General features: G+C 42.8%; 1 protein-coding gene and 1 long non-coding RNA gene across 2 annotated transcripts in view; one reads left to right on the top strand and one right to left on the bottom strand.

The window, feature by feature from the left end:
* Positions 1-3984, bottom strand: part of LOC109279529 — a 25177-nt gene extending 21193 nt beyond the window's left edge. Inside the window, exon 1 of the long non-coding RNA XR_002086223.1 lies at positions 3919-3984. This is a non-coding gene — a long non-coding RNA (uncharacterized LOC109279529). The remainder of the gene's footprint in view (positions 1-3918) is intronic.
* On the top strand, positions 3921-10044 carry LOC103901065 (tubulin alpha-8 chain). Its single transcript, XM_009281892.2, has 4 exons — positions 3921-4143; positions 7213-7361; positions 8725-9405; positions 9651-10044. The coding sequence occupies exons 1-4, from the start codon at positions 4023-4025 to the stop codon at positions 9942-9944; spliced, it is 1245 nt and encodes a 414-aa protein (XP_009280167.1). The 5' UTR covers positions 3921-4022; the 3' UTR covers positions 9945-10044.
* Positions 10045-12472: the final 2428 nt, after the last annotated feature.

Genomic DNA, 12472 nt, shown 5'->3' with positions numbered 1-12472 from the left:
GCAGTAGCGGGGAGCCGCGACCCGACCTGGGGCGGCCTCTCTGCCCCCGGGCGCAGTCAGCCCCAGGGGCCTGCGGAGCGGGACGTGGCGGAGCGTCCAGCCCGCACACCGCGGTGAGGGGGGGTGAGCTGCTGGTACCTGTTGAATATAAAAATGTGGGGGGAACCTCCTTGGGGGGTGTGGGACCTGGAGTGGTAGAGGAGGCCGTCGCACTGGGTGTTTCTGGAGGTGCAGCTTGCTGCTTCTCTCCTGGTCCTTGCCCCTGCCGGAGGCAGCTGCCAGCTGTGGTGTGAGGTGGTTTGGAGAGGTCAGGGAATGGGCTGATGGGGAGATTTCTTGAAGGACTTTGTGAGCCTGGCTGGGTAATAAAGCTGAGGTGGAATGACCCTGTAAGTTAGGAGTCAGCCTTGAAGGGATATCTGAAAGGTATGATAAAGGGCTGGGACATCATAAAGAGGACAGAGAGTTCAGCTGTTGAGCTGTGCAGCACAACAAGTAGAAGCTGTCAGTTGGAGTCTCTGGGATGAGCATGAGGCCCTTCTCCATATGGGCGTTTGCCCTGTAGATCTCTTTTTTTAAAAGAGATTGTGGATGTCAGAAGGTTACATGGATTTAAAAAAAAATAGCAGACTGCTTCTGTAGGGTTGTGAATGTATAGGAAATACTTGTTGAACTGAAAATGGTTAGAAGTTAGGAGAATATTGGAGGGATGTGTTGATGTCCTTATCTTGTTCTTACCCTTATCTTATGGGGGGCTGTTTATGGTCATGTTTTTTTAAATTAAGCCAAATCAAGAGTGTGAAAGCAGTCCCTCACCTCTGCAAAGGATGCAGTTTCCCTTGAGTTTCATCCTAGGGAAACCATGTTCCTCATCATGGTATGTTGTTGAACTTGGTCTGAGCTGGTGCAGCCGTTCTCATGAAACTTGGCTTTCCATCAACTTCACACAAATGAAGCTGTACCTGAAATACTGTGCTGGAGAATACAAGGGACCTAGAGCATGATCCACCAGTACAGTTGGAGAGAGCTGGGCTTCTTCAGCCTGGCAAAGAGTCTAGCAAGGGGCTACCTAGTAGCAGTCTACAACTACTGAAGGGGCAGTTACAGAAGACAAGCCAGTGCTCTTAAGCTGGAGTGCATCATATAGCAAAAGGAGACGGAGGTAATAGAGGCTGGAGAGGTTCAGGCTTTCCTGAGGTTCAGGCTGGGAAAATTCTCTGGGATTTTTCACTGAAACTGGTTCTGTGCTTGAAAATAGCGTATGTAAGTGGGGGAGAGCATTTAGTGTTAATTACTTAAGGATTCTGTGTCCTGACTTGTGGCTTGAATACAGCACTTAACAGTACCATCTCTAGTACCTATTTAAACCTTATTAACTATGAAACTTCCATTAGTGATGTGTAAAGGCCCAGAATTGTAATGGGTTTGACAGTTGTCTCTTACAACTTGGAGATTATACTTTCAAGGCTCAGATTTTGCTCTATTCTTTAGTATTCTTGGTACTGTCAGACTTCTGCTGCTGTGAAAAGGCTATGCAGTGCAAAATAGGTAGAATCTCTTGGTGTCTAACAAAGATTTGTGTTTCATTAAATAGCCACATATTACTTCAAAGTACTTGGTAGAGTTGCAGGAAAGCAGTTGAAAGAGACCTCTCAAAGCAGGGCTAACAGTAGTGCCAGGCCAGGTTTTTGTAACTGACTTTGTCTTGCCAAGTTTTGCGAACCTCTAAGGATGGAGATCCCTTCCCACTTCTCTGGTGACTGTTCGAGGGCTGCACCACTCTGCTGAGGAAGCTTTTCCTAACACCCAACCCGAATCTCCCAGCATCCTCCTAACAGCTGACCTGAACCCTCCTGCAGAGCAGAGGGAAGGCTTCTTGGGGCCATGTGTCTCCTTTTGTAGCCTGGCACATTGTTTGCCTTATTGAGGATGAGAATGCCCTGTTGAACATTCAGGATGGTTTCTGTGGTAACCCCCAGGATCTTTTCAGCAGGGCTGCTTCTCAGTTAATTGCTTCTTTGTACTGATGCAGGGAGTTACTCTGCCCCAAGTGCTGAACTTTGTACTTTGTCAAAGTACATGTGCTGTGCTTTTAATGTGGCACCTGTAGGACCTGGTCTGTGGCTGTATTGCCCAAGTTGTCCTTTCAAAGACTTAAATTTTCTCTTTGGAATGTGAATTAATGTTGTTGCTTTGTGTAGTTTGAAGTAGTGGTACTAGTTCATTTGATGCTGGAAAGCTCATACATAGTCTGATGTCTTCTGTGCACTTACCTTGCTTGGGCATGCTAGTCCCTACACAATTCATTTCAGTGACCTTCCTCTGCTGCTTAGAAGCTTCACTACAAAGCTTGATCACTGATACAGGTGAGGATCCAGACTGAAGTGGTAGTATATTTCTACTCTTTCGCCTTTCACTGTAGAAAAGAGTTGCAGGCTGTCCTCCTGCTTTCCTGAAGGGATGATGTGGCCTAATTCATTGCCATGGCCTGGCTTCTCTGCGACAGTGCAGCCTTGTTGGGCTGCATGCTGAAACTGCTTTTACTGTCGCCCTTTTTACAGTGTGTAGGCTGGCTGTCCTCTACTGTTGCAGTACCTTGCCAAGCCCAGTGCTTTGGCCTGGAGAGCGATGGAGTAATGGCCTTGGAGAGGAGTAGTGTGGCAGCAGCTTTGAGAAAGGCTGGTTGCAGAGTGGATGTGGATTGCTCTTCTGGAAGCTCTATATCTGAATAAACAGCTTGGATGGATGGGGAGCTACAAAACAACAGTTCTCAGCTGTTCAGTACTGTAGTTGAAAACAGGTGATGTTTTTTTTGGCAAATACAGATTTTATTTCCTTGGAAACCCCAAGAAATTGGAAAGGACTGTGCTCCTGCTTTCCTGCATTGACTGTTGATGTGGGTGGACTAGGCAGTTCCAGGTCCTGCTTATCCTGGAATTTCAGGGGACAAATTAATTGTATCATCCAATCATAGGGTCTGAACATAGTTAAATGTGACTGTTATTCAAAACTGTCCTATATGCAGGCTCTTCTAGAATGTGTTTAACTCTGTCACTCAAAACTAGAAGTTCAATATAAAATGCCACAGATGGACAGGAGTTTGGAGATGGTTCCATTGTGGTTTGGCTTTTAATATTCAAAACCCTATGCTGAAATATTAAGGAAGCTGGGTTTATGCTCTGGACCTCAAAAGCAACTTGGGAATCCATAAATTGGTATGAATAGATCCTTTTGCTGACATGAACTATGTTCTACATAGCTTAAATGAGGCAGAGTTTTTGCCTAGTGTTAAGGAGTTTAGCACTTTGCATACGACGCTGTGATGTGAGGCCTGATGTTCCATGTTTATGAAGTGATACTAAGGGTTTTATTAAGCAATGACTTTCTTACAGAATGGCAAAGTTCCCTAAAGTGATCAGGAGAATATTTTTTTCTGATTTTATGTATATTAAACAAAATGGCCCTGGATCTTGCAGAAAGTTTTGCTCCCTCTGGTGGCTGTGCTTCTGTGGCTCCTGGGGCTGGAGTTCTGGGGGTGATGTTTTTCTGGACACTTAGGCCAGTGACAGGTGTAGTCATCAGTTTTTCTAAATATTCAGTGTTATGAAGAGAGGAGTTGGCTGAAGGATTTGGAAGAGTTGATCAAACTCTTCCTATCTGGTTGAGGATAGGAACAACAACAAGGAATGAGTTTGTAAAAATGAGTGCCCAAAAGGGTCTTTCTAGGTGGAGGTAGATGATGACTGAAAGAGGCTTTTGTGTTCTGTTGTATTTTGTGCCAAATGCCCCTAACACCAAGACAATAAGGCCAGTGTTTTAATAGCTTTGCAGTATGGGAGTTCAAGCTGTGTGTGCTGAATGTTTTCTAAACAGGAAACTGCTGTTTCTGCTGAGTGATCCAATTTTTTTTCTCCACACAGCGTGAGTGCATCTCAGTCCATGTTGGTCAAGCTGGTGTGCAGATTGGCAATGCATGCTGGGAGCTCTACTGCCTGGAGCATGGCATCCAGCCCAATGGTACCATGCCAAGTGATAAAACCATCGGTGGAGGTGATGATTCCTTTAACACGTTCTTCAGTGAGACCGGTGCAGGAAAACATGTCCCTCGTGCTGTGTTTGTGGACCTGGAACCAGCAGTAATAGGTAAATACAGTGACCTGTGCAAGGGACTATAGAACATGCTGTAGGATTTGATTTAACTTACACATTTTTTGACTAAGGGATCCATTTCTCTAGTTCTGCAAATGCTGTGGGGCTTTAAATTTTTACTACATAAAGCTTGCCTACATCTTCCTAGTGATGGAAAATACTTGGGTTTATGTTCATTGAGATGGGCAAATGTGCACTCTGGAGCTCTAAAGAATTTAAATACTACCTTCTGCCAAACTGTGGAATTAAATGGGTCTTCTGAACATGCCTCATGCTTTTACTATGCAAGGAACTAGTTATAACTTCTTGAAATAATATGGCATAATGTGTACGGCAGTCACTAGGAACCTTTTTAAAAGATGTGATATGTATCATTAAGCAGATTTCTTTTTGTACATTGGAATGATTCCTATGCTTTCCCAAACATTCTTCTACTCTCTGTAGCTTGAATAGTGCTTGCAGAAATGAGTCTCAATTGCTAGCCTAAATTCAGGGACTTCCAAACATGCACTTCAACTTTCTGCTGCCTTATCTTTGAATAACAATTCACTTTTATCCTGAAAATCTGTTGTATCCCGACCTCTGGCAACACTGGCTCTTAGTGTTCAGATGTGATCCCATGATCAGCCACTGACCAACCCCACATTCTGTGGCATTATCTACACTGCCAGCCCAGTGTGAGCTCCCCAGTTTCACAAACCCCTTGTTCCTTGTCTCATGAATCTTGGTTTTGCTCTCACCTATGTGTGTGCCTGAAGTAATTCTGCTGGAGCTGGTTTTGTGGCTGTCTTGCCTTAAGTAGTGATTTGAGGCTCTCATAGAAGAGGAGGTCTGTATTGCTTGTGCAGTTGCTGTGTTTATCTTTCTGCAGTACATAGAGTTGGGAAGGGGAGATGAGTGAATAGGCTTAGGCTACTCCTATGTAACCAAACTGTGGGTCTCTTGTAACTTATTTTCATTGTAACACCCCGAACCCCTTTCTGTGGCTAATACAGTAGAAAACTTCTGCAGGAGAGCAGAAGGCTGTTGGGCAGGTCAAGGGTGGGAGTGCTGGACTGATAACTTTGAAATGAGCCAAAGCACCCTTGGCCATACACTAATATCCCCAGGAGCTGTTGGAGGTCTGGCTTTCTGTTTTCTTGAGCCCCATGGCTGTTGCTGTTGCTTCCTCTGCTGCTGGCCAGGTGGTGGCTCTCAGCAATCAGAAAAGGCTGAGAAATGAGGTGAGGGAGAGCAGGTGGCAAAAGCTATCACCTTGTCTCTGGGGGAGAGTAGCTGGTGAGTCTTGGGACAAATGGTAAAAGGTAGTGTTCTAGCACCTGTTAATGATGCAAGTGTAGTATGGGGAGATGGGCAAAAGGCTGTCTTATGAAATACTTGGTAATACTAAAAAAAGTTAGGGTTTTGTGTTAAAGGTTACATCATGTGCCTTTCTAGGGGCTAGCCTTCTTTATTCCTGCCCTGCTTATTTGAAAATTATTGAACTAGTTTCCTAGGCGGGGCTAGCATGACTCTTCCCATTCATGCTGCATGTCCCTCTGCACTGTGTTTATGAAAAAACATCTATTGTGCATACAGCAGCTCTGTAGTTGCCACGTGTGTACACCAGGGATTTCTGGAGCTTCCAGATCAGTGCTGCTCTTAGTGAAAGCAGCAGGACTGCTGTACATGTACACCAGGTCTGTGGATGTGGTAAAACACCATCAAACTTTCCACCAAGAAACAGGGCAGTAACATGTCTGGGAATTCAATGCAAGTGTCTTTAAAAAATCTACCCCAGGTAGACTTAAAAACATGAAGGATAGCATGTCCAGGGGAAAGCTTGGAAAGCTGTCCCCTAAACTCTAAATTCTTTATTGCAGCACACTTTCATAGTCCAATGACTGATCCTCTTAACTCTTCAAGATTTGTTACTTCCCCAGGACCATCTTGACTCATGTTGCCCCTATCAGCATCTTTAGGTTTTATATTTTTCCCTTTTACCCATATTTTTCCATATAATTTGGAGTGGTAATGCAGAAAGTCTTAAACATATGTATTTTGGATGGTAGACGCCTCCAAATTGTTTTTATTTTGGTGCAGCTTGGAAATACTTTAGAGTATTGGATTGCAAACTGCAGTGGTAGCTGGTCAGTCTAAGTTCATTCAAATAGTAACTATTTTTAAATCTTGAATTCTACTTATCTTTGTCTTGCTCACTCTTTTTCAGATTAAAAAGAATATATGCAAATAGACAACTTCATCTGTAGTTAATAAAGCTCTTTGCTTTCCACCTGATTTTAATTTAAGGATGCAGTACTGCATTAGCATACAACTCAAGAATGGCTTGAGCTAAACCAGAGACAAAGCTATCATGAGTGTCTTTGTACCTTTGTGGTAGGACAGAGCTTTAGCCTGCTAGATGTAAGTGCGTATTTCTGGTAACTAGTGGAGATACCTCTAAATCATTCCCCAAATCTCTAGCTGGTGGGGGATGCTGTGTGTTCATTTGCATGTTTCTGTATAACACAGCCATTCATGCTGGAGCTTACAGCTCAGCATTTGAATAACTGAGTATCTCTACAAGAGCATCTCCTGTTCCTTTTGAACATTATTCTCTACCCTTGGCAGAAAGTACAATTAAGGGAAAGAACTGGACAAGCAAGCAGTGTAGGCTTTGACTGCCCACAGCTGCAGAAGCAATATGGCAACATCCTAGAGGGCTTGGAAAATAAGGGGGAAAAGCAGTATTTCAGATGCTGATCTGCAAAGTGGGCCTTAAGTTGTCTTAAACTGTGGAAGAATGATTCTGCTGCCACAGTCCACTTTTAAATTGCTCTGGCAGGTCAAAAATTTAAACTTATGTGTAAAATGGGACAGTTTCTTCAGCAGTAACTTCATTTTTCTTAGGTATTCAACATTTAGACTGTAGTAAGTGTTGTCACCTATTGATGGGTAGAAATTGAGCTGCTTTTTATCTGTAAGGGTTCAGGTACCTTATTCTGGACACCCTCAGAAGTTTGAAAAACCTGGTCTACATAGAAAACTAACAACTTATAAATAATATTCATCTTGTCTCCCCAGATGAAGTTAGGAATGGGACATACAGGCAACTCTTTCATCCTGAACAACTGATATCTGGTAAAGAAGATGCTGCAAATAACTATGCTCGAGGTCATTACACAGTTGGGAAAGAGATAATTGATCTAGTTCTAGAGCGTATCAGGAAACTGGTAAGACTTCTTCACTGAAAGCTCTAACATCTTTCTTTATCCTGTTTTACAGGATTTGGAAATAAGGTTATCAAAAATACATAGGCCTATAAATTGTCTTCTAATTTATTCCATGGTAGGAGAATCTGTGGACTTAGTCTGCATCTGTTTTTATTCTTATACAGCTGAGAATAGTTGGATTATTCCTGTCAGATATGACTTCCAAATGGCCTAAAATGCTGATGAGCCACCCAAACCTTTAGTTTCATGTTCAACTTCAGAAAGCCAGGACTGAGATAATTATGATTTGCATAGCTCCTGCTGGAAAAGGATTGGTCTCTGGCTGGGGCTCTTGCAAGGAAGTTTAAATAGGAGTGTTTGCTTCTGTGGTTTAGACTTTTGTTTGCATTTCCTGCTGTTACAATTCCTGAATTAATTTTATGGTAATAACAGAAAAGGGCAATAAATCTCTAAGTTGGGATGTTTCAGGTTCCTCAGTGCTTTGATCATGTAGCAAACTTATGAAGATGTCAGCTTGAAGGTTAGAGTTCCCTTTTAAGGGCTGCTAAGCATGTAGTTTACTGAATCTGTCACAAAGGTAAGGAATTCTCATTGCACAGACAAACCCAGGGTATACCTCTGGTGCTTTAATACAGAATGCTAAATGAGTCTTACTGAAAAGTACACCTTTTGCAGATCAAAACTGGTATTATTCTCAACGCTTGGCTGCCACTGTCTCTAAAGCGAAGTTAAGTTTGCAGCAGGCTGTACTTCGACCTGAAAAATACGGTCATTAACTTCTTTTTACAAGCTGTTGGAAGTCCCTGTCAGTCCTGGGAATCAAGCTAAGCATCATGGGGCACTTTCTGAGGACAAGGCAGTCTAATTTAGTCAACTGAGAAGACTAAACTGGAATGGCAGTGTAATACATTTTGACAGCTCACTTCCCTGAACTGAGTTACATGCTTGCAACTCTTAAAGGATTATAGCAATAGTTCTGGGACAGGGCATTGCTCTGTTTTTGCATAGGTAGAGAATGTCAACTCAGTATAAGGGATAGATGGTCTGTAGTTCTTTGAATATTACTGCTTTTCTTGGTCATTGTTAATGGCCTTGGCCTGAGAATTGGGGGTAGGGGAAGTTTTGAGGTAGTAATTTGAAGTGGAGAGGTCACCCTCCAATATGTAGGGGGCTTAAAATAGCTGAGAATACAGTGTTTTTTATGGGGCAGTTCCTTGATTATCGGTGGATAAATCAAATTCAGTATTACTTTCCTGAAGCTTGAACAGTTGGTATGTGTCAGAATTGAGTTGTCTGTCTTGAGCTTGTTTTGGGATTCTTAACGTCTACACAATTGCTTTAACACATGTATCTTCTCTTTCAGTCTGATCAATGCACTGGCTTGCAGGGTTTCCTGATTTTCCACAGCTTTGGGGGAGGCACTGGCTCAGGTTTTACTTCTCTGCTGATGGAGCGCCTGTCAGTTGACTATGGGAAAAAATCAAAGTTGGAATTTGCCATCTACCCTGCACCACAGGTCTCGACAGCTGTTGTTGAGCCGTACAACTCCATCCTGACTACCCACACCACTCTGGAGCATTCCGACTGTGCCTTTATGGTTGACAATGAGGCCATCTATGACATTTGCCGTAGGAATCTGGACATTGAACGCCCGACCTACACCAATCTCAATCGCCTCATTGGTCAGATAGTCTCTTCCATTACTGCTTCCCTCAGATTTGATGGTGCCTTAAATGTGGATCTTACTGAATTTCAAACTAACTTGGTGCCTTACCCTCGTATCCACTTCCCGTTGGTAACATATTCCCCAATTATTTCGGCAGAGAAAGCCTATCATGAGCAGCTCTCTGTGTCAGAGATAACCAATGCTTGCTTTGAGCCATCCAATCAGATGGTGAAGTGTGACCCTCGCCATGGCAAGTACATGGCTTGTTGTATGCTGTATCGTGGGGATGTTGTCCCCAAGGATGTCAACGCTGCTATTGCTGCTATCAAAACCAAGCGCACAATCCAGTTTGTGGACTGGTGCCCTACTGGTTTTAAGGCAAGTCTCAATTACATCGTGATTTTTTTAAGACTTCTCATTTACTGTCATGGGCTTATGAAGTATATTTTCTCATTAAGATGTTCTGTAGGTACCTGATTTGTATTTTGAGAAATGGAGATTTAAGTTCTTACACAGAGCCGTTTTCTTGGGAGTGAAACATTTTATCCAACCACTGACTTCTTTGATTGTAGTCACTGTCAAAGCTGCAAAGAAACTCATGGTCTCTTCTGCTTTTTGTGTAGGTTGGCATCAACTACCAGCCACCAACAGTGGTTCCAGGTGGTGACCTAGCCAAAGTCCAACGGGCAGTGTGCATGCTGAGCAACACTACAGCCATTGCTGAGGCATGGGCTCGTCTAGACCACAAGTTTGATCTGATGTATGCCAAACGTGCCTTTGTTCACTGGTATGTTGGAGAAGGGATGGAGGAGGGGGAGTTCTCAGAGGCTCGGGAAGATTTGGCTGCACTTGAGAAAGATTATGAAGAAGTGGGTGCAGATTCGATGGATGGAGAAGATGAAGGTGAAGAATATTAAATACAACAAGTGAATTGCAAGTCTTTGCCATTTTACTGCCTCTTCAGTAGCCGTGTAAATCATGTTAAATAATTGGAATAAACTTCTTTAATCAAGACATTTGGTAGTGTCCAAACACTATGTACATTCATTAACTATATGCAAGTAGTCAGTAGTCCAGGAGATAGAATTTCTTTCTGAGAAAGATAGCTGAATAAAATAATCATGGTATAGTTAGAGGAGTTCTTGTCCTTAAGGCTTTGCTATTTGAAGAGCTAATAGTGCAACTTCTCCCCCAGAATACAAGACCAGAAGGTCCTTGAGCTTTTGCTGGAAGATTAGTTAGCTACATTTCTTCAAGGCTCTAAAGCTGGTGTCACAAGAGGCAAGAGAACTAACCTTGTATTACCCTTACGAGAAGATGCAACACCTTTAAAACCAAAGGCTATTAGTTTTCTCCTGTGCTTAGGCTTAGCATGGGCCAGTAACTTAGAGATGCTGTAACCTGGAAGGGGAAGAGATGTCCCGAAAGGGTGTGCCATAGCATGAGGAACCTGCCACTTCTCTGTCAGAACCTGTGTGGTTGTTGCCCTGGTGTTGCTTTGTCCTCCCACAAAAGGAACTGCAGTCCCTGTCTGCCGGCTTTCTGTGGAGTCAGCCTTTTGCCTGAAGCTGTCCAGAGCAAAATCTCTGGCTTAGCTGGCCAGGGTTAAACACTGGTTTTCCCTAAAACTAATTCTTTTGCAGAAGTCAGTAGTCCATGGGTTCAGATATGCAAATTACCATCCTCCTTCTACCTTCCATGTAAGCTGGTGTAACAGGAGAGTATTTGGCTAATCAGGTTATCTTCAGATGTGGACGGCCTCTGTCTGAAACCTTCTACATGGTCTGAGTGGGGGCTTGGGGACACAGGGCAGTGATCCACAAACCACATAACCTGACTATTTCTAACTGTCTTGGAGCAAGGTGACTCAGGAATCTCTCCCACAGAAGCAGTAAGGATGGAATAGGCAAATACCTTAAGATGATGATTGAATACCGAATGTGATTATAGGATACCAAAGTCTGACTCCAAGACTAGATTTGAGCTGGAGAATTCCTCCCTGTCCTATTTCAACCTTATTTATATTCTTTCTGATTTAATAGCAGAGCATGATTTGGGCCAAGCCTTGAAGCCTGTGTTAGTTGATGAAGATGTGCATACCTGCTGAGCAGGAGGCTTAGCTGTGGTATGGAAAATGCCTTAACTTCCTTCTGTAAGGGAAGCCTACAGTACTCAGGTAATGCTGCAGTTTTTGACATCAACTCATAAAGTGGGGATCTTTCCCTAACCTCAGTTTTAACTGTGACTTGGATGTGCTTATTCTACTAGATGGGGGTATTGCTTTTAATTTAGATTAACAGGCTGCTGCTGTTGATTGAAGGTCTAACAGAATAGCCTGGTCTGCAAGGGCTGACCAGTAATTTGCTTAGGCTGAAAACCTGTTGTCCTGAATTACTGTTTGTGTTCTTGCAGCCATTGGGTTGAGTCAATCTGATTTGAAATTCACTTATTGGAGATGGATGTTACCAATTTTATATAGGTGGGGAGAACAATCTTTGGGCTTTATAACCTAGATGAGCACCTCAGACTGTCTTGTCAGCCAAGGTCTTGTGCAGAATATACAGATTCTGTGTAAATCATATCTCCAGCCATTCAGCATAGCTGAGCATGTCTGAAGTTTCAGTGAGTTTCTCATTTGCTTTTGCTTGTGTTTTTATGTTCCAGGGTAGATGTAAGTAGAGAATTTCAAGTCTGGTTGACTAACTTATTTTCCTACTTACTGGATGATTAAGCAAATGTGCTAGGCATAACCCAAGAGACAGTCAGTCATTGCAAGTCAGATTGACTTCGTTTCAGTGTGTGCATTCAGATTTTTAATGCAATGGCAGTGCCCACAAGAGGAATATGCAAAGGACTGTTTCATGCCTTGCAAGTGTCTAGATCTTCGGTGTGAAATCTTGTACTACTAGCAGATCATGAAGAATGCTGTGTGGCCACAAGTGCCAGCACCAAAATTTCCTTTAAAAGTTACATTATCGGGGCGTTGTGTAGGAGTGGATTTCTGAACTTGCCTTCAGTGTGATTTTTTTTTTAGCAATAATTTGGCTCTTCTATCTGGAATTCTTCATTTCATTATTTGAGGCTGGCATGTGCTGTTTCCTACTGATACTGTCTTTTTTTACTGTACATGTGGATTACCCTTATTTAGAACACTGCTGCTTATGTGATGGGAATTGGTTTGCAGTGTGTCAAAATGTTTTATCTGGGCATGTACAATGATGAGTCTGTGCAGGACACAGCACTCTAGCATCCTTGTAAAAGGCTTGTGCATATTGAATGCTGAGCTCTTTGGAAAAACCTGGACTGACTAGGGAATCTCATTCAATGTAGGCATTAGATTTGAGATGCATTATGCTTTTAATTTTTAAAAATAACATGTAATGCTACTTCAAAAAGATGGTAAGCTGAAAGATAACAAGCATCCACCAGTGGAAGGTTTGACAAA

The sequence above is a fragment of the Aptenodytes forsteri genome, unplaced genomic scaffold, assembly GCF_000699145.1.
Source record: "Aptenodytes forsteri isolate BGI_AS27 unplaced genomic scaffold, ASM69914v1 Scaffold213, whole genome shotgun sequence".
NCBI lineage: Eukaryota > Metazoa > Chordata > Aves > Sphenisciformes > Spheniscidae > Aptenodytes > Aptenodytes forsteri.
The sequence above is the reverse complement of the archived record's forward strand: the minus strand, read 5'-3'. Positions and strand labels throughout refer to the sequence as shown.